The sequence below is a fragment of the Chlamydomonas reinhardtii genome, chromosome 17, assembly GCF_000002595.2.
Source record: "Chlamydomonas reinhardtii strain CC-503 cw92 mt+ chromosome 17, whole genome shotgun sequence".
NCBI classification, from domain to species: Eukaryota; Viridiplantae; Chlorophyta; class Chlorophyceae; order Chlamydomonadales; family Chlamydomonadaceae; genus Chlamydomonas; species Chlamydomonas reinhardtii.
The window spans coordinates 3,110,320-3,129,245 of NC_057020.1; the positions used below are offsets into that span (position 1 = coordinate 3,110,320).

Below are 18,926 nucleotides of genomic sequence, written 5' to 3' on the forward strand. Positions count from 1 at the left end.
GGGGGCAGGGCAGCACACATCAGCATGTCCAGGCCGGAGCAGTGCTGAAAGCCGCAGGCGAGGGTACCTCGGCGGACGTCTATTAGCCAGTGGGCAACCAGTGCACGTCGAATGTACGCAGCGGGTCAGCTTGCAATGAACACCAGTATTTGATCAGGAGTGCAACCTTTACAGTCAGCCGCGTTGACGTGCCCAACCGCTGGAAACACCGAGTGCTATCCAAGGGCTGCAAACCCTGCCGCCTGCAAGCCAACTACGCCTTCTGCTTTGGTCTGTGTTTGCACTAGCTTCGTAAGCACGTCAATAACCCCTGGTGCTATTCCATCACCGCAACCAAAATGCATGTACTCCATCAGCTGCATGCAAGGGTGCATCACGGGCCCACTCGAATCACAAAGCAGCTTCATGCGTTGCCGCCCGCAGCGCCGCTGCCGGCCCCGGGCGTCGACCGGATCCAGTCGACGGGCCACACCACCTCGTGGCGACTGTCACTGGCCAGGTACTCGCGCACGCCTGCACGGTTCGCATGATGCAAAGTACATGGACTTCAATTCAATAGTTTCCGCAACCCCGCATACGCGCATGGTCCCAGCAAATGTGACTGCAGACTACGGGCCCACATTTGGAAGGGGCCCCTTATGGGCCCTGGGCTGCCAAAGGCCGTTGCTCCCACCCCCCGCGCGCCCTCCGTGCCCTGCTGAGTGCTGACTCCCCACCTGCCAGGCCCGCCACTCGGTCGTGGTGCTCCACCAGCAGCGGGAAGCGGCCCCGCACCGCGTCCTCCAGCTGCGGCTGCGCCAGGTGCAGGTCAACCTTGTAGGGGGGCGGCGGCGAGGGAAGGGGCGTGGGCAGAGGGCATATGGGGGCAACAGCAGCGTGGGGAAGGCCGTGTCGTGTATGGGTGTACTGGTACGGCCAGTCAAGTGCGGCGCTTGACGGGCGCAAAGGGCAGTTGAGGAGGAGCTGTCTCTCATACAGGGCACAGCTTCGCGCTTGGTGCGTTGGTGTGTGCGGCATGTACGCACTACGCGTGCGCGTGTACGGTATGCATGTGTGAATGTGTGCTGGCTTGTTGGCTTTGAACTCCTGGGGTCCTTGGGTGCATGCACCGTTCCCACCCACAATATGGCCAGCCGGCCAGGCATGCCTGCACATGCCAGCAGCTGTCGCTCCCCAACTTCCAACCCAGCCTTGCCCATGCTGCTCAGCCGCCCACCAGGTCGAACGCCGCAAAGTCCACCACACTGGGGCGGGGCCCCACGAACCAGCCCGCCTCGGAGAAGCGGCTGTTCGCCAGCACGTACTCCAGACAGGCCAGGCCGGGGCCCTGGAGGAGGCGGGGGAGCCAGAGGACAAAGACAAGGGGATGCGAAGACGTGAAGTGGGGTTAGCTGTGCGGAGAGGCAGCAGGAGTCGGGAGGTTACCGTAATGCGGAGTGTTGATTTACGTGAAGGGGCACAGGCGAGGTCAGCGCCTGGCGTCCGCACTGGAGGCATGGGCCCCTGAGCCATGGGAAGCATCTACACCAGCTAACACACATCATCTGGCACCTGGCACCCCGAGCGCAGCCGGCTCAACTTTCAAGAGCCCCACAAAGGAGCCGCACGAATGCTTGGCCCATCTCAACCCGATTCCGATTCCGATTCGCGGCCTTGTCGTCGAAGTTGGATGCCGCACTTGGTCACCCGGGGGCCCCCGCTGACTCCCCCCCCCCCCCCCCGGCCGCCGCGCCCGGCTCACCATCATGCCGTGCTCCTTAAGCTCCCGCTCCGGCGCCAGCACCGACCCCGTGTACTCGGCCACTGCCGCCTGCGCCAGCTGCTTGGACACCACCAAGTCCTGCGCCGCATCAGCACCACAACAAGTTGTAAGTGGGACTAGCTCTACAACTGGCGAGGTCTACACTTTCTTCGTGACACGCGCCCCAGCCCGCCTAAGCCCGCCCGAACACACAACGCGCCCACCACGCCGCCGCACGGTCCCGGGTGACGTGGCATTACGTTAGGTGCATAGTGCAAGCCAGTAACCAGTGCCCACCCGCAGCTTGACCCGCAGGTCAGCCACTCCGTCCAGCATCATGTCAACACGCGCCGCCGCCACCAGGTCACCGCGCTCGCCGCCGTACAGGTCTGCGCGAGTGTGTGAGTGTGTGTGTGTGTGTGTGTGCATGGCAGCACGGTAGACGGGCGTTGATCACGCAGCCCTCCTGGCATCTCCGCATGCCTTCTCACCCAACCTCCCGTCAACCCAACCCGCCATTCGCCACCGAGTCGCAGCTACCATCGCCCCAACCACAAGATAGAGACCGGGCTCAGGCCGGATTTACTCCGGCCGCCAACCTGCCTGCGGCGACCCCCCTGCCGCCGTGCACGCACCGTACTTCCGCGCCAGGTGCCTCAGTATGGCTCCGCCCTGCACCAGGTCCACCTCGCCGTGCACCTCGTCAATAAAGCGGGGCAGCTGCCTGCAGCCGGGGGCAGCAGCAGCGGCGCGTCGAGCTCGAGGACTCGGACGAGTCGGGGGGACATGTGAATGCAGGCGAGCCCGTGCGCGAACGCGTGTGCCGACACCATGCAGCGGGAGCGCAGGTCCAGGCCACGGCCAAGGGCCTTGCTGTCGTACACTGACCCTGCCCACAGTCCCCAGGCCTAGCCTGACCTGAATGGGTAGCCGTCCCATTCCCGGCGCTGGATCGCCTGGATCTGCCTGCGCGGGGCATCCGTGTGCAAATCCAGGGTCAAGCAGACAGGCGTTCCGCACCGTGGTGACGTGCGTATGCGCGCTACGGGCGCGGGTTGGCCGTTGGCCGCGTGCAGAGGCAGGGCCGACACTCAGCCCGTGGCTCCTCGTGACCCGCAGCCCTTTCCAGCCATGTGCGCCAGCCGCCAGGTATGTGTAGAGGGGGGTTATGTGCCCGGGCCCAATGAAAAGTTCCCATCGGAAAGCCCACCCTAGAAGGGGGAGGGCGTGTTGGGGCACGCCACAGGCTACCCCAGGTAGCTGCCGCCGTCCACGCATGGGTGTTGCCTGTGAGACCTACCCTGTCCCTTGGCCCCCACCTGATGGAGTCCGGCGGCGGCTCGAACCAGGCCTGCCCCGCAAACGCCAGCACCAGCCTGTGTCATGATCAGCGCGTTCAAGCCATCGCACGAGGCCGTTATGTGCCCAGCGTACCCGCTCCTGCTGCCATGCCCCGCAGCCCGCACCCACGCCCACCTGCCCGGCCCGCCGCGTGCATACCGCGTGCCCGTAACACCGCGCGGCCTGCGCCGCCTGCACTTCACCCCGAGCCTTCAACTTCCAGCTGCCCATGCACACACGCACTCACGCACCTGATGGGCTCTGCGCGGCCCCGCGCTGGGTAGTACTGGAGCACCGGAAGCGTGGATGTGGCGGTCGCGTACTCGCCGTCCTCCGCGACCCGCGGCTTGTTGGTCTTGTGAATGGTCATGCTGCCTCTGCCGCTAGCCGCTAGCGACGTGAGCTAGCAAGTGGAGCAGTGCAGAGCTTTGAGGTGGCTGCGCGCGTCAGAGGGAGCGAGCAAGGGTCAGGCAACGGGTGGGGGTTTGTACAGCACGAAATATTGTTTGTATTTCTGCACGGGGCTTTGTTCTTCTTGTCGGAGTGGGTAGTGGAGTCGGACTCGGCCGGTCTTCAAGTTGTCCCCGCGGGTCTGTGCGTGTCTGTGGCAGTGGTACCGGCCCTTCCCTGGGCCCTGCCTCGCCGTCAGATCACGCTGAGACCTAGCCCCATTCACAGGGAGGCAGGCAATGCTTTGCTTCCCTCCAATTGCACAGGTCGAAAGGCGTGGCAATGGAACAACGGCATACAAAGCGCCGCGGAATACAGCACGCGTGCCGGTCACGCTTGCAGCTGCTGACGCCAGGTTCTTGATGAGCGGACCTAGCGCAAGACCTAGCGGACTGGTTGTTTTGGTTGTTGTTGGTTACAAGGTGGTGTGCACGAGCATGCGTGCTATCCTGTCCCCGACCTCCCCGTAAGTACCAGTGGCCCGGGCCGGTGGGCCCTTATAACGCCGGGAAACTTACTTTGCGCAACGAAGCGGACTGGCACTAGCGGACTGGCACTGGACCATCACGGGCTACTACAAGGCAGCAGAAGATGGGCGCTCGCTGTAAGGTCAGGGACTTGTAACCAGGGGAGTTACCTCTGCCTATAACAGGTGAGCCCGCCGGGGGCCGGTCAGGGGGCTTCACAGGGCTTGCGTACTGTACAGGGGGACGGTGTCACCTCCATCCGCCTATCACGCCTCGATTGCGTGTACGGGCGTGCCAGCCAGGCCACTACACAGAATCTGGCCGCTCATTCAATCTTTGCCGTTTTCCAAACAACTTCCCAGAAGCATTATCAAACTGACTGTGATAGGATGACCTGAACTGCAGCGAAAAACAACATGCCATTCCTGCGAATAGGCGCAGCCTTAACGGGCGGAGTCGCTAGGGCCGCCGCGCGTCTGCGTAACAATAGACACGACCACGCCAAGCAGGTACGCTTTGCAGCGCTGCAGTCGCTGTTATCAGTCGCTGCGCGGGCGCATAACAGTGACATTCCTTCTGCTGCGCAGGATGACCTCTTCTTCGCAGAGGACGAGCCTGCAGAGTCTGCATGCATATCTGGACCTCCTGGCAAGTGCTGGGTGGCCATTTGAGCGGCTTGGCGGTTTGTAAAAAGGGCAGCGATGCCGTGGGGTCGCCGGAGGAAGGCTGGAGTCGCATTGTGGTAAAAACCTGGCCCTTGAATCTGCTGTGGACTCCAACCGCAGGTCCGAAGTGCCTATTCGGACGGGAACGCGAACTCGCGAATCCTCCGGAGCTCGCCCCGCCTTCGCCCGGGTGAGACTTCTATGCGTATCGAATGATATGTGTGACTGTTTTAACAATACCGCATATCAGCTCACCTGCGCTTTCGTCCCTGAAATCGCCGCAGGCATCCGGAAGAGGCGCTGGGCGCTGCTCAGGCGGTGCAGCCGCTAGTGCAGCCGGAACTTAATAGCTTCAACGAGGCCTTCGTGCAGGTGGGCTCGTCCAGCGGCCGGGTTCCGCGGTCGCGTGACCGCTCCTGTCGAGTCTTACAACGTTCGCACACCCGAAGAACACTCCGGGTTTCAGGCGTCGCTGTGTGGTTGATGGCTGTGTAGGCATAATTCCAATAATTCTGGGCTGAGGGCGATGCAGCCGCACGGGCGTGCGCACGTCCGTGTGTGTACACGGTCGCATAACACCCGCCCGCTTGTCTTCTCCCCCTTCGAGCAGGCGGTGGCGTCTTCGTCTTGCGACGACACTGCCGGACACTCAGGTGAGGTTTAACACCGTTCGACGTCGCCGGCTCGACGCCTCCGCGTGCGTTGGAGGGCCTTTGCTTGGCATGGGAGTGAACGCGAACTCCGACCCCTGACGGGCCCCTGCAGACTTCTGCTCGGTGGGGAGCTTTGAGGCGCGGCGGAGAGCTGTCAGCGTGAAGAAGGTCCGCGACTGGGATGTGGACTGCGCGGTGGAGCCCAGCACTCCGGGGCCAGAGCCGGAGCCGGAGCTCTCAGGTCTGCCAGGTGCGCGGGCGCGTCGCACTGACAAGGGCTGCGACCATTCTGCAGGCCTCTAGAGGGGCTTAGGACAAGTTCATCCCTTGGGGTCACGGGGCGCCTGTAGGTGCGTACAGGAAGGGCGGGACTCACGAGGTGTTGGAGGGACCTACTTACCGTCATGATGTGCTTGGCACACAGGGAGTCGCGACAGCAGTTTGGGTGGAGCCGAGCCTGAGCTAACTGCGGTAGCACCGCTTGTGGTGCCCACTGGCGGTGCCGCTGCGCGGCTTGCGCAGCCCACACACCTGGCATTATCAACGGCGGCTCCGGCGGCGGGTGACGTGAGCGGCTCGAGCGGCAGCAGTGGTGGCGACACGGCGGCGTCTGGTGCCTCAGTTGGCCAGGTGCTATCCTCCTCCTCCTCTGGGAGCCCCTCCAGCTCAATCAAAGTTCCCGATCCCGTGGTCGCAAGCACGGCCGCCGCGACCGGGTGCAAGGGCGCCATCGAGGCGTCAAACGCTGCGGCAGGGAGCAGCAAGTCGTCTTTCAGCAAGCCGGCGCCGGGGCCAGCACCAGCAACCGCTGCAGCGGCGATGGCTGCGTTTGTGCCGGCCTCGCCGGCGCCTGCGTCAGCCAGCCCCGTGCCGGCTGATGGGCGGGGTGCCGGCGGTGCGGCCGGCTGCTCGCGCCTGGCGGCGGTGGGCTTTGGCGACGTGGTGGGCGCCGGGGCCGAGCCGCAGGCCGCGGTGGCGGCGGCGCTGGGCGGCCGTGCCCCTGTGCACGTGGGCTACTCGGCGCCGCACGTGGTGAAGGCGGCCGCCGCGGCGTCGTCGCGAGCTGTCGTGGCGACGGCGGCGGCCATGGCGCGGCCGCACCCGGCGGCGCTGCCGGCGGTGCCGCCGCTGATGATCCTTCGTGACGCCAACGACGTGCCGCTGCCGGCGGCGCAGCAGCTGGCGGCGCGCGCCGCCTCCATGGCCTCTCGCGGCAGCAGCGCGCGGCACAGCCTGGACGTCACCGCCGCGAGCGCGGGCGCGACGGTGGCCGACATCTCAGCCGCCGCCGTCGCTGGCGCAGACGTCGCGGTGGAGGCCATGGTGGTGGACAGCCCGCTGCCGCCCAGCATCCTGGAGACGCGGCCGCCCGACGTGTCCAGCCTCTTGGCCATCCGCAAGCAGGTGGAGGTGCTGCGCCTCATGCACCTGCAGCGACAGGCCGCGGCGCTGCTGGCGGCGCCGGCGGCGGGGCGCGGCAGCGCCGTCGACAGCACGGCGGGGATGAGGGCGGGGGTGCCAGCCGCTGGCGCCCCTGGCGGCACAGCCAGCGACACACGCACCACGCGGCCGCTGGACCTGACCAGTGCCGCCGCCGCGGCCGTGGCGGAGGTGCGCGCCGCTATGGCCGCCGCAGAGGCGGCGGCGTCTGCGGGGTCTGGTGCCGCCGCCGACGGCCGGAGCTCCTCCGGCTCCGCACCCTTTACGGCGTCGTCTCAGCAGACATCGGCATCGCAGGTGCCCTTCAGCGCCTCGCCGCCGAGCAGTCCAGTCATGTCGACGCCGAGCGTGACCGTGCTGGCCAGCAGCAGCCCGCCGCCGTCACTGCCGGCGTCGCCGCTGCGCCCCTCTGCCAACGGCAGCGGCCACGGACGCGGCCACACACGGCACTTCTCCATTGACGCGTCGCCGCCGCACTCCTCGCCGATGCAGCTGCTGCAGCAGGCGGATCCCGGCAAGGCCGCTACGGGCGTGGGCTACTCGGTGGCATCTGCGCAAAGCTCTGGTGCCAGAGCCGCTTCGCCGAGGCCGTCGCCGCTGCAGCCGCAGTACAACGCAACCGTTGGCGGCGGCAGCACTGCGGCGGCGGCGGCTGCCATGGGCGGCTTGTCGGCTCTGTCTTTGTCGGCGCCGCTGCCGCTGGCGCCTTCATCCGTGGCGAGTCCGGCGGCTGCGCCACGGGCGGCCTCGCCGCCGCCGCGGTCGCCGCTGTCTGTCAGCAGCACTGGCATGTCCACTGCAGTGGTAAGTTGTGGCGCTGTTGTAGCCCACGGTCTACCGTCTACCACTTCCTTAATTAATCATGAATGTAGCCCACCTGCTGTTTTGCTTCGCGGGGTTGTTGCATCTGCATACACCTGTTGTGGCGTGCGCTGCTGACTCACTGCTGCCCCCGCTCATTGTTGGCCCCCGCTCCCAGTCGCCGGCTGACATCCAGCGGCAGCAGGCGCAGCTGAAGGTGCAGATCGAGGCGCTGCAGCGGCAGATCGCTCTCAAGCAGCAGGCGGCCCGGACACCGGCCGGCTCAGGGCAGCCCCCGTCGCCTCCAGCGTCGTATTCGCAACAGCAGCAGCAGCAGTGGCAGCAGCAGTGGCAGCAGCAGTGGCAGCAGCAGTGGCAGCAGCAGATGATGAATCCCATGATGCAGATGATGAATCCCATGATGCCCATGATGACACCGCAGCAGGCGTGGCCGGCGGACGCCGCCCAGGCGACCATCTCGCGCACGTGCATGCCGATGCAGCAACAGCTGGGCTCCTCCGGCCACATGCAGGCTGCCTGCGGGCAGCACCCGGGCTCCGGCGCTGCCGCCGCCGGCGGCTCGGGCCTCGGCGGCTCCCCCTTCAGCACTGCGGCCATGGGCGACGGCGACGTCGCTGCCGAGGGCGGCGGCGGCGAGGGCGAGCTGCTGTCGTCGCACCCCTCCTTCCGCCAGCACCTGCACGACCCGGTGCCGGTGGCGGAGGCCGCCAGGCGCACCCAAGACTGGCTTGCCAGCACCGCAGTGGGCGCACAGGACGGCGTGCCGCCGCCGCCGCCGGCCAATGGCGGGCATGACCCCTCCATCTTGCCCAACGGCGGCGCCTATGGCGGCATTAAGTCGGCTCTGAAGCGCGACCCCTCCCTGCGCCTGAGTCCGCACCCGACCGCCTACAGCCACCCGCCCTCGGCGGCGGCGCAGCCATGGCAGCAGCAGCAGCAGCAGCAGCAGCAGCAGCAGCAGGCTCCGCAGGAGCAGCAGCAGCCGCCCTCGCGCTCGCCCTCGCCGCCGCCGGCCATCAGCCGCGCACCCAGCACTCGGTACACGCGGTTCGCCGACGAGCCCAACTCGCCCAACTCGCGCTCGCCCTCGCCCTCGCCTCTGGCGCGCAGCGCCAGCCAGCGCCGCAACAGCACCGGCGCCGGCGGCGAAGAGTCCTCCCCGAGCGGCACCGGCGCGTCCACCAGCCAGTCGGGCATGGCGCGCGCGCCGTCCTTGAACCGCACGCCGTCGCTCAGCCGCACGCCCTCGCTGATGCGGTCAAGCAGCCGGCGTGGCCCGGTGCCGCCGGAGCTCCTGGACGCCAGCAACGGCCCCGTGCCGCTGTGGCGCATCGCCTCCTTCAATCGGCAGCTGTCCGTGGCGCAGCCCTCCATGGTGCGCCGCCAGCGGTCCATCACGTCGCAGAACAGCGGTGGCGCTGGCGGCGCCGGCGACGACGGCGGGACGTCGTCGCACCGCAGCAGCTCGCGGCGGCAGCGCGAGAGCAGCAAGTCAAAGGCGCGGCGCGAGGCGGCGGCGCTGCAGGCCAAGATGGCCAACGGGCCGCCACCCAGCCCGCTGGCGCTGATGAGCGCGCGGATGCTGCAAGAGGCGGGCGACAAGGTAAGAGGGCGCCGGCGCTAATGAGTGCGGCGGGCTAAGGGTGGCAGCGCTAGGAGCGGTGTAAGGGCACGTGCTTCACTGATGGCATGGCTCATTGCCTTCGCCGTTTCTCTTGCCCCGCGCAGCTGCAGCCGGCGCCGCGCCTGCCCACCGGTCGCGCGTTCTTCGTGCCGCTGCGGGTAAGTGGGAGATTGGAAGGTCCGGGACCGGGCAGTGTGCTCCCCTCTGATGACAGCCGGGTGTCAACCGCTGCGTGGTGGGTGCACCATGCCCTGAACTAGGCGCTTGGACGGCACACCTGCCGCACACACACAGGAGTGCGCTCGCGTGCAAACGCATTGATACGGCAACCTTTCGCCTGCTCCGAGGCAACTTGCGCTCACACTTCCCCCCTGCCTGCTCATCCACTCGCCGCTATGTGCCGCACAGCCCGACCTGCGACTGGACATCTACGAGCATGAGAACACCGCCAGCACCGCCAGCGGCATGTCGCTCCCCGACAGCCGCGACCTGTAGCGGATCAACACCACCGACATGGGCAGCGACAGGTCGGCAGCAACAGGCTCCGCCGCCGGCGGCTGGGGCCGCTAAGGCGAGGCGGCGGGTGCTAAGCGATTGCTGCGGCGGTCGCGAGCAGCGGTGAGCGTGGCACGCACCGGAGGGGCGGGCAGGTGTGTGTGCGGCGGCGCGGAGGAAAGGAGTGGGAGGGAGCCGCATAAAGAAACATTGGCATGAACTTGTCTGCGTTCCTTGCGGGATCGCGAGGCAACAGCTGATTTCGTTTTGAGCTGCATTGTGTATGGACAGATGAGCCTGGGAAACCACAGGGCCGAAGCATGAGCGCGATGGGGCAGGGTGGGGGTCGGCCCGAGTATGACACCAAATGTCGTGAGCTACACTGGGCGTATGTGAGAAGTGTCTGTGCTTGCATGACACACGGCTGGTGGCGAACAGTGTGCGAATCCTATATTGATTGCAACGCGCACAACAGAAAGACACTCGAGGCGAGTGTACATGTTTATTCGACACTGTGCAGAAGCGTAAGTGGGCGTCGCGTGCCGCAGTTTACTCCACATGGATTGTGCTGTGAGCAGCATTTGGGTGGGAGCGGCAAGTGACCTTGAACCGTGCTGGATGGGGGGGGGGCAAAAGGCAGCGCTGTGGTGCAACCGCTTCAGCGCGCATCACTTTCCTACTTGGATGCATTGAGGCCGTACACAATGCAAGCAAATCGCTGCTCCGGCGTGCGCTGCATGTGGGTCGCTGAACTTTGGTGCGAGAATCGTGGTGGACTCGCCTGCACTTATTATTTGATGCGAGCAGTCCGAAAGGGGCCCGCGAGTTGGAATCATCCTTCAATTGATTGGCCCAACAGGCCTTTGAGAGCTGCGCGGGGCGTAGCTGCGGGGGGGCAGATTAATCCGTATCTGTGGCGTGATTGGGGTGATGGATAACGTGACTCGTAATTGCATTGGTCTTGGTATTGGCGTAAAGGGGGGGTAGTGGGGCCAGGCCCTGTGGATTTGTGCCGGCTGTCTGGGTTGCCGGTTGCGCCGAAAGCTTGGGGTCAGGTGCACGGTTCAGCTGCCACGTTGAGGTTACTAGAGGACACGAAGGATGCGGTGTAGCGCGGTCGCGGCGACGCGGGCTGCATGGTCGCATTTGAGTTTGCTGTTTGGTATGGACGGCCAGGATACAGCAGTATACGATGCATGTAACAAGTCTGTCGCGTACTGACCGTGAATGGGCCTTCGGGAGTGTCGCAAAACGCCGTGGACCACTCCCGTGGACACCGGCGGTGTGGCGGGGGTGGGAGGGGGTGGGGAGGGGTTCCGAAGATAGGTGGGCGTTTCTCCTTACACGACATAAGGCTGCGAGTTCGCTGCAAAAGCCCATAATACAGTATAATAGCTTAAGTTGTCAACGGTTACATTGACGTGCGCTGCCGTTTTGGTCAAGGTTATCGCCGCGATGACGAGGTCATGCGTTTCCCCGCTGCCATGCAGCGCGTACTGCACGACCCAAAAATCCGCCACATGCTCGCGAACAATTCGATGGACATATTACCCCAGTAACATCGGGATTGCCCAACAGAGAGCTTACGCCCCGCCCGCAAGCGCACTGACATCGGCGGCCAAAGTCCAGCAGCCCGCCGCCGCACTTCTGCACAGACCTTCGCAAAAGTGGTTTCATCAGTGCGCTTAGACATAGGACCACCACGAACATTTGACACCGTCGTTGCGCCGAAGTCTGCGTTGGCGACTGACCGCACTTTGTTTTAGCGCATCCCAGCCACAATGGACACAAAGCAGAAGTACCTCATCATTAGCTATGTCACCTGTATCTTCGCACAGGTGATTGTTGGGGTCTCGGAGTAGCCCAGTTCGCCCCGACCTGCACTTGCTCGCTTCAGCCTTAATAACCCCTCCCACCCCCACCTCTCCCGCGGCTGCCCAGGTGATGTTTGCGCTGTACGCGCTCGTCCGCTGCACGATGTATCTCAGGCGTCAGCACCATGACCAGACGGCGGAGCAGTTCATCACCGGTCGCGGCACCGCCGGCAGGTGGCGTATCGCCTGGTCGTTCTTCGCCTCGGCCGTGGGCGCCTGGTGCATCACCGCTCCTCCCTCGTTCGCCGTGTATACCGGCATTGTGGGCCTGGTCATGTACGCCTTCGCATCAGGTGCGTTCAAGATGGTTGCGTATGCGCAGCGGTTGCGGCGCTGGTAGTAGGTGTGGACTGTGGACCGGACTGAGGAGGCACTGCCTGCAGTGCGTGGGCGCCACGGTGCGGTTGCGTGCCATGCAGTGCACTCTGTGCGCTGCGGCGCCGGCCATGCACCTGCATGCTGTGCGCGTGTGGCATCCCTGCGCTGACCCCTGTTGAGAAGCGCCAGCAGCACCGCCACCCTCCCGCCCGATGCCTGCCTCCAACCCGCAGGCCTGCCGATCATCATCATCGCTCTGTTCGGCGCGCGCATCCAAAAGAAGCACCCGGACGTGTGCACCATGCCGGACTTTGTGAGTTGCATGGACACCATTCATTACACTGCTGCGCTGCAGTCGAGAGGGGGCAGCGGGCTTTAGACGCAACAGGGGCGGTGCGGGGTGATGCCGCCAACGGGTATGCGTGGGCATGGTGCCTTGTGTCGGACTGCAATCAGAATCCAGGCCACACCCGCACTGACCTGTCTCACACCTCCCTTGGTCCTCGCGCGTCCCCGGCGACTGCCTGTGGTGGTCTTCAGGTCGGCAAGGTGAGTGAGCAGCGGCCGCGCGCGTGGTGTTGTGTGGCATTGTAGTTTGGGTGGTGCTTGGCCTGTTACGGAAGCGGAGGGCTAGCTAGGTGTGGACTGGGTAGGCGTGTCGCCAGCGGATGGGTGTGCTGCCGTGGCTGCTGTCAGTGTTGGAGGGCCAGTTTGGGGTCTCCACACTGCGCAGTGCCCTTCCTGTCGCACCCCATGCCGCTGACCCGACTGCGCTCCCGCGCACCCCTGCACAGCGCTACGGCCCTGTGGCCCGCACGACGTGTGTGGTCATCTCGCTCATCAACATGGCCATCGTGTGTGAGTTGGGCTGCGGGATGGGCTGGGCGTGTGCGGGGTGGGCATCGATGGCGGGAGTGGAGTTTGACGGGGCGTGCCGCGGCTTGGGCTGGAGAGCGTTCTCGGCACGAGTACGGAATTAGCATGCACGGGAACGGAGTCAGCATGGCGGCGCCATCAGGGGCCGCTTGGGGGCACATTGACATGCGGCACAATCCCTTTCACATGCTCATCTTGTCTTATGTCATCCCTCCCTAACGCGGGTCCGGCCGCAGTGCTGGCCGAGTATACCACCATCGGCATCCTGTTCAAGTACTTTGTGGGTTCGGTGGACTACCCCATCGTCATCGTGGTGGGCGTGCTGACCATGTTCTACACCGCGTACGGCGGCGTGTACATCTCCATCGTCACCGACCAGGTAGGTGACGATTGCCGCGAGTGTGTCGTTTGCGGTTGGGAGGGGCGGGGCTGGGCCGGGGCTGGGCCGCTCCTCTTGCCCGTGTGGTGAGTGTGGCCTTCAGGGGGTGGGTGGGGCGGGTGCTCATGTGACAAGCCATGGGAAAGCCTTTTGGCTGCCTCCTCCATTTTGCGAGCGGTCCCGGTCCTCGTCCGTCCAAGTGCAGCAAAAGGCAAGGCGTTGAACGTCTGTCCCCTGTCCGTTCCTCCGCCGCTGCTCTCCACCGCCTCGGCCCTCAGGCCCAGGGCATCATGACCTCTCTGTTCATCATGATCCTGATCATCTACACCGCCATCACCTACCGCCCCGAGAACCTGCCCAAGCCCCTGCCCAACGACACCACGTACGAGACCGGCTGGCCGCTGGGCGCCAACAAGTTCGGCTACAGCGCCATCTTCTCCATGCCCTGCTCGCTGATGGTGAGTGGCAACCGGCAAGGGTGGTGGCTGCGAACAGAGATGCTGTCAAGGATGGGGCGGGCGAGGGCGGGGCGATGTGACAAAGTCGGATGGGGCTCGGGCGAAGGGGCGCCGGGCTTGACACAAGAGGTGTTTAACCTCCCGCAACGTGTGTATGGGGTTGCGCGAGGTTGTACGTGAAATGCATGGTGCCGGTCGCTTACGTTTCGCTGCCGTTGCTTCCCGCTGCCCCCCAGGCTGCCACCGTGTTCAGTGAGGCCATGTGGCAGAAGGTGTGGGCCTCCACCGACCGCAAGTCGGTGGTGTTCGGCGGCTTTGTCGGCTTCGCGCTCACCATGTTCGCCGTCTTCATCTTCGGCTTTGGCGGCTGGCTGGCGGCTTGGGCGGGCTACGTGACCGAGGACACCGACCCTAACCTGTATCTGTTCCAGCTGTTTGCGGACGAGCGCGACTCAGCCACCCCCGGCGCCTCCGTCACGGTACGTCACGAGCGCAATGGCGAATGACCTCTCGGCTGCTCGGCCATGTGACCACACGGTAGTATCAACGCTTGCATGAAGCCTGCAAACGTCCTGTGTTCGTGCGCTCCCACGGCCCGCCCTGCACACTTCTCCCTATCCAATCGCCGAACCCTGCCGCCACCCTGCCTTCACGCCGTTCTTTCTGGGACACTACCGCCTCCGCCCCCACAGATCCAGTCTTGGATTGGTGTGGTGTCGCTGATCCTTGCCACCACCATGAATGAGGCGGCGGTGGACAGCCTGCAGAACGGCATCACCAGTGTGCTGGCCTATCACTTCTTCAAGGGCCAGCACACCGTCTTTCCGCGCATCATCGTGTTGCTCATCAACATCCCGCTCATCATCATCTCGCTGCAGGGTGCGTGTGTGGCTAGCCAGTTGACCGAAGCCCCTGATGGACTGGCCCCCGGGCATGTGCGCGTGTGCGTGCGCGCGCGCGTGGACGTGTCGCGCTCAAAGCATATACCCCACCAATGCCCCGCCATGACGCATCGGAATGCAAGCACGCAACGTGCTCCCTCGCCTTTCCTAGACACATGTTGCCTCCTTCCCTTGCTTCTCTCCCCTACACACACACGCGCACAGGCTTCAAGGTGCTGGCACTGTTCCTGATCACCAACATGCTGACCACCTGCATGTTCCTGCTCATCGGACTGGGCCTGGTGGACCGCCTCAAGGGCTTCATCACCGAGACCTCCGTCATCGTGGGCTTCAGCACCGCCATGCTCACCGTCACCGCCTACGGCATCGGCAAGCACTGGGACCCGGCCGACAAGGGCCTGTCCGTCCGCTACGGCGCCTGGGTGAGCAGCGGGCCGTGCGTACACAGCACACACAGCGGGCGGGAAGGGGGGATTTTGGGGTTGCTGCGAAGCGAGGCCGGTGCCGGTGCCGGTAGACAGCACTGCTGTTGCGATGCGGCTTTAGGATGCGCCTTGGTTGCTGCCGGGTGGCGAGTGACTTGAGTGAGCATGTGAGCCTCCGTTTCCACGGCCCCCTCACCCCATGCACCCACCTTCTTGCCTATTCCCGCTTTCGTCCCCAAAACCCAAAACCCCGCCGTCAAACCCGAAAACCTGATCCTCATACCCTAATACGGCATATTGCTGTGCCCACCTTACCGCAGTACACCTGGTACGGCAACGTGTCGTACGACTGGGACTACTTCCTGGTGGGCGCGTGCTTCAGCCTGGTGGGCATGCTGCTGTGGGCCGTGCCCGCCTGGCTGCTGCGCCGCTACGCCGGCATCCGCGGCCCTGGCATCAGCGGCGTGCTTCGGCGCCTGCCCGGATTCCGCGTCATCACCGGTGAGCAGATGCGGCGGCGACCCGAGTGTGCCCGTGATCGCGCCCACGCACTGGCAAGCTGCTGTTGTAGTTGGCGGCCTGTGTAGCAGGAGATCCACGCCAACACCCTTGCAACCTCACTCCTCGCACCGACACGCCTGCTCGTACGCTACTCGTACGTCTCGGACGATCCCTTACAGTTTCACATGCATACTCATCCTGGCACACCCGACCCCAACCCCGACCCCAACCCCGGCTACAATGTCGCTTCTTCTTCTTCTTTATGCAACCTCCCCCCTCGCACACCTCCCTCGCGCAAATGGCCTGGCTGGGTCTTGCTTTAGTTGGGATGGAACAAACTACAATCGCCCTCCCCCCCGGTTGAGTTTAGGCTGGCATCTACACACTCACACACTCACACACACACACACACACACACACACACACACACACACACACACACACACACGCGTCGGTATTTGTTGGTAACTGCGCGCGCGTGTATGGCGGAATTTTGTTCCGTTTGATTCTTTGTTTAACACACACACACACACACACACACACTTACACACTTACACACGCAGGCGACGGCTTCCGCTTCGACCTGCTGTCCAGCCCCCGCCTGGCTGGCTTGTGCCGGCTCATCAACTACACGCCGCAGCAGGGCCCCATCAACGAGGCCGTCACCTCCTCCAACGCCTCCGACTCGCCGCGCAACCCCAACTCCATCGACGCCATCGCCGCGGCGGAGGCTGCAGCCGCCGCCGCCAAGCTGGGAGACCTGGACGCCAAGGGCGACACCGCGTACACAGCCATGTCGAGCTAAGGGTTGAGATGGCCCAAGCTGGGTCGAGCTAGGTCGAGCTCAGGGGTGGAACAATGGATGGGTTTGGGGGTTGGGATTTAAACACTCTGGGAGGAGCATGGCATCATGCAGGAGATGTATGTGTGGGGGAGAAAAGGTTCGAGCATGACGGCAGCGCTGAGTCTGCATGCGCGTGACCACACCTGGACGGCACAAATCATTACGTCGTGAACGCACATCGGTCTCTGACGGTCCCTGAGGACCCTGACGCGTGCTCACCGTGAGCAGATATCTTGCGGGTGGTGGGGGTGGGGGTGGGGCATTGCGCTGTGATGTACACTGTGACATGTGGCCGTGTGGGTGGGGGTTGCCACGTGTGTGATAATGCCATACGTGGCGGTATTATGTGTGTGCACGTGTGCATATGGAAGTGTCCCATGCAGTGAACTAGGCGGCACGCAGCGGCTTCTTGTGGCTTTACGCCATTGCAGTGCACTCGTTTTCTGTGGTGCTAGTTACAGCGGCTCCCTGCCGTGGCCCTTCGGGTTTTTTCCTTTCGGCTAGCAGCTTGTGATTGCGGTTGTGGTTGATGCGGCCCGTGGGCACCAAGGCGGAGTGAAGGGTGGTTGCGGTGGTTTGTATCCGTTGCAGGGACTGGCAGAGCCCAGCGATAAACGGAAGGGCAGGGTGGATAGCTCTTGGGTCCATTTGTTGGGGCCCTGTTTCTTGATCGCAAAGTCAATCGATTACGATGGAGGGTATTGAGCGTGCCAACATGCGGCCTGGAATGCCCAGCGCACGGCTGTGGCAGGTAGGGGACGTGTGGAGTCCCGTGGGTGTGGGTGCAGACGGTGTGTGGCGAAGCTGCTGCATCGCGCATCGGAGCACCACGCCCGCTTTGTGCTGCGTGATGCAGTATTCGAAGGATTCACGTCTTTTCGCGTGGTGTAGTAGTGATGTCGTGGGAATTGATGCACATTGCATTCATCCTTGCTGCATGCAGCCTGGCAGACGGGTTAGCTTGCCATTCAGTCGCCATCGCCAAATCATTGGGTGATGGCGCGGCAGCAACACCCAGATGCACCAGGATGGTCGGCGCCACGCAAGCGCCCACAAACTGGTTGTTCGGAAACTATGCGTTTTTCTCCTTGTTCATCTTTCGTCATCACGTTTGTTCACGATGGTGACGAAGTGTGTCAAACCGGAACTGCAATGGTGTTTGAAGGGTTGTTGATTGATCAACTTGTGGCACGGAGTGTACCAACATATCGACCCGCTGGCCAAAGGTTCCCACTTTGGCCGCACCCTGTGTGCGGACGTGCAATATGTGAGGGCTATTTACAAGCAATCTTTGGGCTCTTTGGGCTTTGGTAGCAGATCATGGACGAGCATGGGTAGCCGCTAGGTGGGCGTGTGCGACAGGGGAGCTTACGGGTGCAGAGCACGATGAGTGCTGCGTGCTTGTCTGCGGCTCTGGACGCGCGCGTCCCTTGGTTTTGCGCGCAGACCTTGCGCCGGTTCATAATGGGTGCTACTGTGGAGTCTAGGGGACAGAGAGTGTGTGAATGCCTGAATGATTACACTGATGCGCTAGGGGTGCTGCGGGTCGGTAGAAGCTGCCTGCCCCAACCGCACATCCGAGCTCCGCGCCCATGGCGAGTCATGATGACTCGACGGCGCTGGCTCGGGCGTGCGGGTGGGGTTGGTGCAGCGACCTCCGGCTCGGGCTGAGATCACACCCTCAACACCTGCGGAGTGGCGGGGGGCTGGGGCGCGCGGGTGCAGTCATTGCTGGGACTGCCCGCGCCCCGCCCCTCGTCACTCAGTCCACTGCTTCGGCGGTGGACTTCCGTTAACACGGGAACAGGGAATGCGCAGAGAGGCCGTAGCGCTTGCACAGGAAGAGGCTGGGAGCAACCGAACGCCCTCTAGGCGATGCGCCGAACTAATCTGTCGGTGTGTCGCAAGGGTTGCGGGGTCTGGAGCTCCCGGATGCTCGTGCGGCGCTGCGACCTCACTTTCGGCCTTGGCGTGGTGTCAATCTGATCCCACACACGCCAGTGGCGCAAACCGATTTGTGGATGGAGTTATGAAGAGTGAGGAGAGGAGGAGGAGGAAGAGGAGCTTGCCAAGCGCCTGGCTGTATTGGCAGTGACGGATTGAAGGTTGTGCCTAGTAGTGTTGGTGGCTTGGAGTGAGTGGGAGCCAGCAAATTTTGGTTCTGGTACACCCAGGAGGTCTACAAGGCGGCAGGTGCGGCTTGTCAGGAGGCAGACTCGGCAGGTCGTGTAACCACTACAGCACTACTGTGTGCATCGCGTGACTGCTGGCAGCCTGGCACGCACCGCACAGCCTGTGAGACCGCGCAGGGCACTGGGGCTCATAGGTGCAAGGATGTCACGAGTGCAGCGTCAGCTGGTGGTGCCTGCTTGGCGGCCTTCCGCCATACGCTTCAGTTGTCAGCTCGGGGCACACGCCATGAACGCCCTCGCGGTCGCTAGTCGGCCTAGTCCAGCACATGACCGTACTTCGAGTGCGGCCTTTGAGGTTCACATCGGCCTGCTACTGTACCTATACCCCCTTGCAATGGTGCTGGCGGCACGGGAACCAGTCGCCCGAAAGTCCGAGAGCCGACAGGCCTTAGCACGCGCCCGAAACTTGGCCAAGTCGGGCCGCGTCAGAGCGGCGGGCCAACTGCAGCTGACCCGGAA

The 18,926-nt window shown here is 64.0% G+C and overlaps 3 protein-coding genes across 3 annotated transcripts; 2 read left to right on the forward strand and 1 right to left on the reverse strand.

Moving 5' to 3' along the window:
- Nucleotides 1-156: 156 nt before the first annotated feature.
- On the reverse strand, nucleotides 157-4,146 carry CHLRE_17g721350v5 (uncharacterized protein). The gene is made up of 10 exons (XM_043072263.1): nucleotides 4,051-4,146; nucleotides 3,334-3,519; nucleotides 3,061-3,117; nucleotides 2,660-2,707; nucleotides 2,377-2,465; nucleotides 2,039-2,130; nucleotides 1,742-1,840; nucleotides 1,217-1,327; nucleotides 717-813; nucleotides 157-513 (listed from the first exon to the last, which is right to left on the reverse strand). Exons 2-10 carry the CDS (start codon nucleotides 3,450-3,452, stop codon nucleotides 404-406), a joined length of 822 nt encoding a protein of 273 aa, XP_042914722.1. The 5' UTR covers nucleotides 3,453-3,519; nucleotides 4,051-4,146; the 3' UTR covers nucleotides 157-403.
- Nucleotides 4,147-4,346: 200 nt separating this feature from the next.
- CHLRE_17g721400v5 (uncharacterized protein) lies at nucleotides 4,347-10,912 on the forward strand. The gene is made up of 10 exons (XM_043072264.1): nucleotides 4,347-4,508; nucleotides 4,587-4,647; nucleotides 4,785-4,854; nucleotides 4,949-5,036; nucleotides 5,275-5,317; nucleotides 5,430-5,567; nucleotides 5,742-7,561; nucleotides 7,737-9,182; nucleotides 9,308-9,361; nucleotides 9,612-10,912. Exons 1-10 carry the CDS (start codon nucleotides 4,416-4,418, stop codon nucleotides 9,696-9,698), a joined length of 3,900 nt encoding a protein of 1,299 aa, XP_042914723.1. The 5' UTR covers nucleotides 4,347-4,415; the 3' UTR covers nucleotides 9,699-10,912.
- A 194-nt stretch (nucleotides 10,913-11,106) lies between these two features.
- Nucleotides 11,107-18,519, forward strand: CHLRE_17g721450v5 (uncharacterized protein). Its single transcript, XM_043072265.1, has 12 exons — nucleotides 11,107-11,536; nucleotides 11,640-11,865; nucleotides 12,124-12,203; nucleotides 12,431-12,439; nucleotides 12,685-12,748; nucleotides 13,003-13,145; nucleotides 13,424-13,603; nucleotides 13,840-14,082; nucleotides 14,296-14,482; nucleotides 14,710-14,927; nucleotides 15,251-15,431; nucleotides 15,995-18,519. Exons 2-12 carry the CDS (start codon nucleotides 11,676-11,678, stop codon nucleotides 16,234-16,236), a joined length of 1,737 nt encoding a protein of 578 aa, XP_042914724.1. The 5' UTR covers nucleotides 11,107-11,536; nucleotides 11,640-11,675; the 3' UTR covers nucleotides 16,237-18,519.
- The last annotated feature ends 407 nt before the right edge of the window (nucleotides 18,520-18,926 follow it).

Coding starts and splice junctions, on each gene's coding strand:
- CHLRE_17g721350v5 (XM_043072263.1), bottom strand. CDS start 3,452: ATGACCATTCACAAGACCAACAAGCCGCGGGTCGCGGAGGACGGCGAG. Junction 2,466..2,659: donor TGGGACGGCTACCCATTCAG/GTCAGGCTAGGC, acceptor CCCCGGCTGCAG/GCAGCTGCCCCGCTTTATTG. Junction 1,328..1,741: donor TTAAGGAGCACGGCATGATG/GTGAGCCGGGCG, acceptor CGCCTCCTCCAG/GGCCCCGGCCTGGCCTGTCT.
- CHLRE_17g721450v5 (XM_043072265.1), top strand. CDS start 11,676: ATGTATCTCAGGCGTCAGCACCATGACCAGACGGCGGAGCAGTTCATC. Junction 13,604..13,839: donor CCATGCCCTGCTCGCTGATG/GTGAGTGGCAAC, acceptor GCTGCCCCCCAG/GCTGCCACCGTGTTCAGTGA. Junction 14,928..15,250: donor CCGTCCGCTACGGCGCCTGG/GTGAGCAGCGGG, acceptor ACCTTACCGCAG/TACACCTGGTACGGCAACGT.
- CHLRE_17g721400v5 (XM_043072264.1), top strand. CDS start 4,416: ATGCCATTCCTGCGAATAGGCGCAGCCTTAACGGGCGGAGTCGCTAGG. Junction 7,562..7,736: donor CTGGCATGTCCACTGCAGTG/GTAAGTTGTGGC, acceptor CCCCGCTCCCAG/TCGCCGGCTGACATCCAGCG. Junction 9,183..9,307: donor TGCAAGAGGCGGGCGACAAG/GTAAGAGGGCGC, acceptor TGCCCCGCGCAG/CTGCAGCCGGCGCCGCGCCT.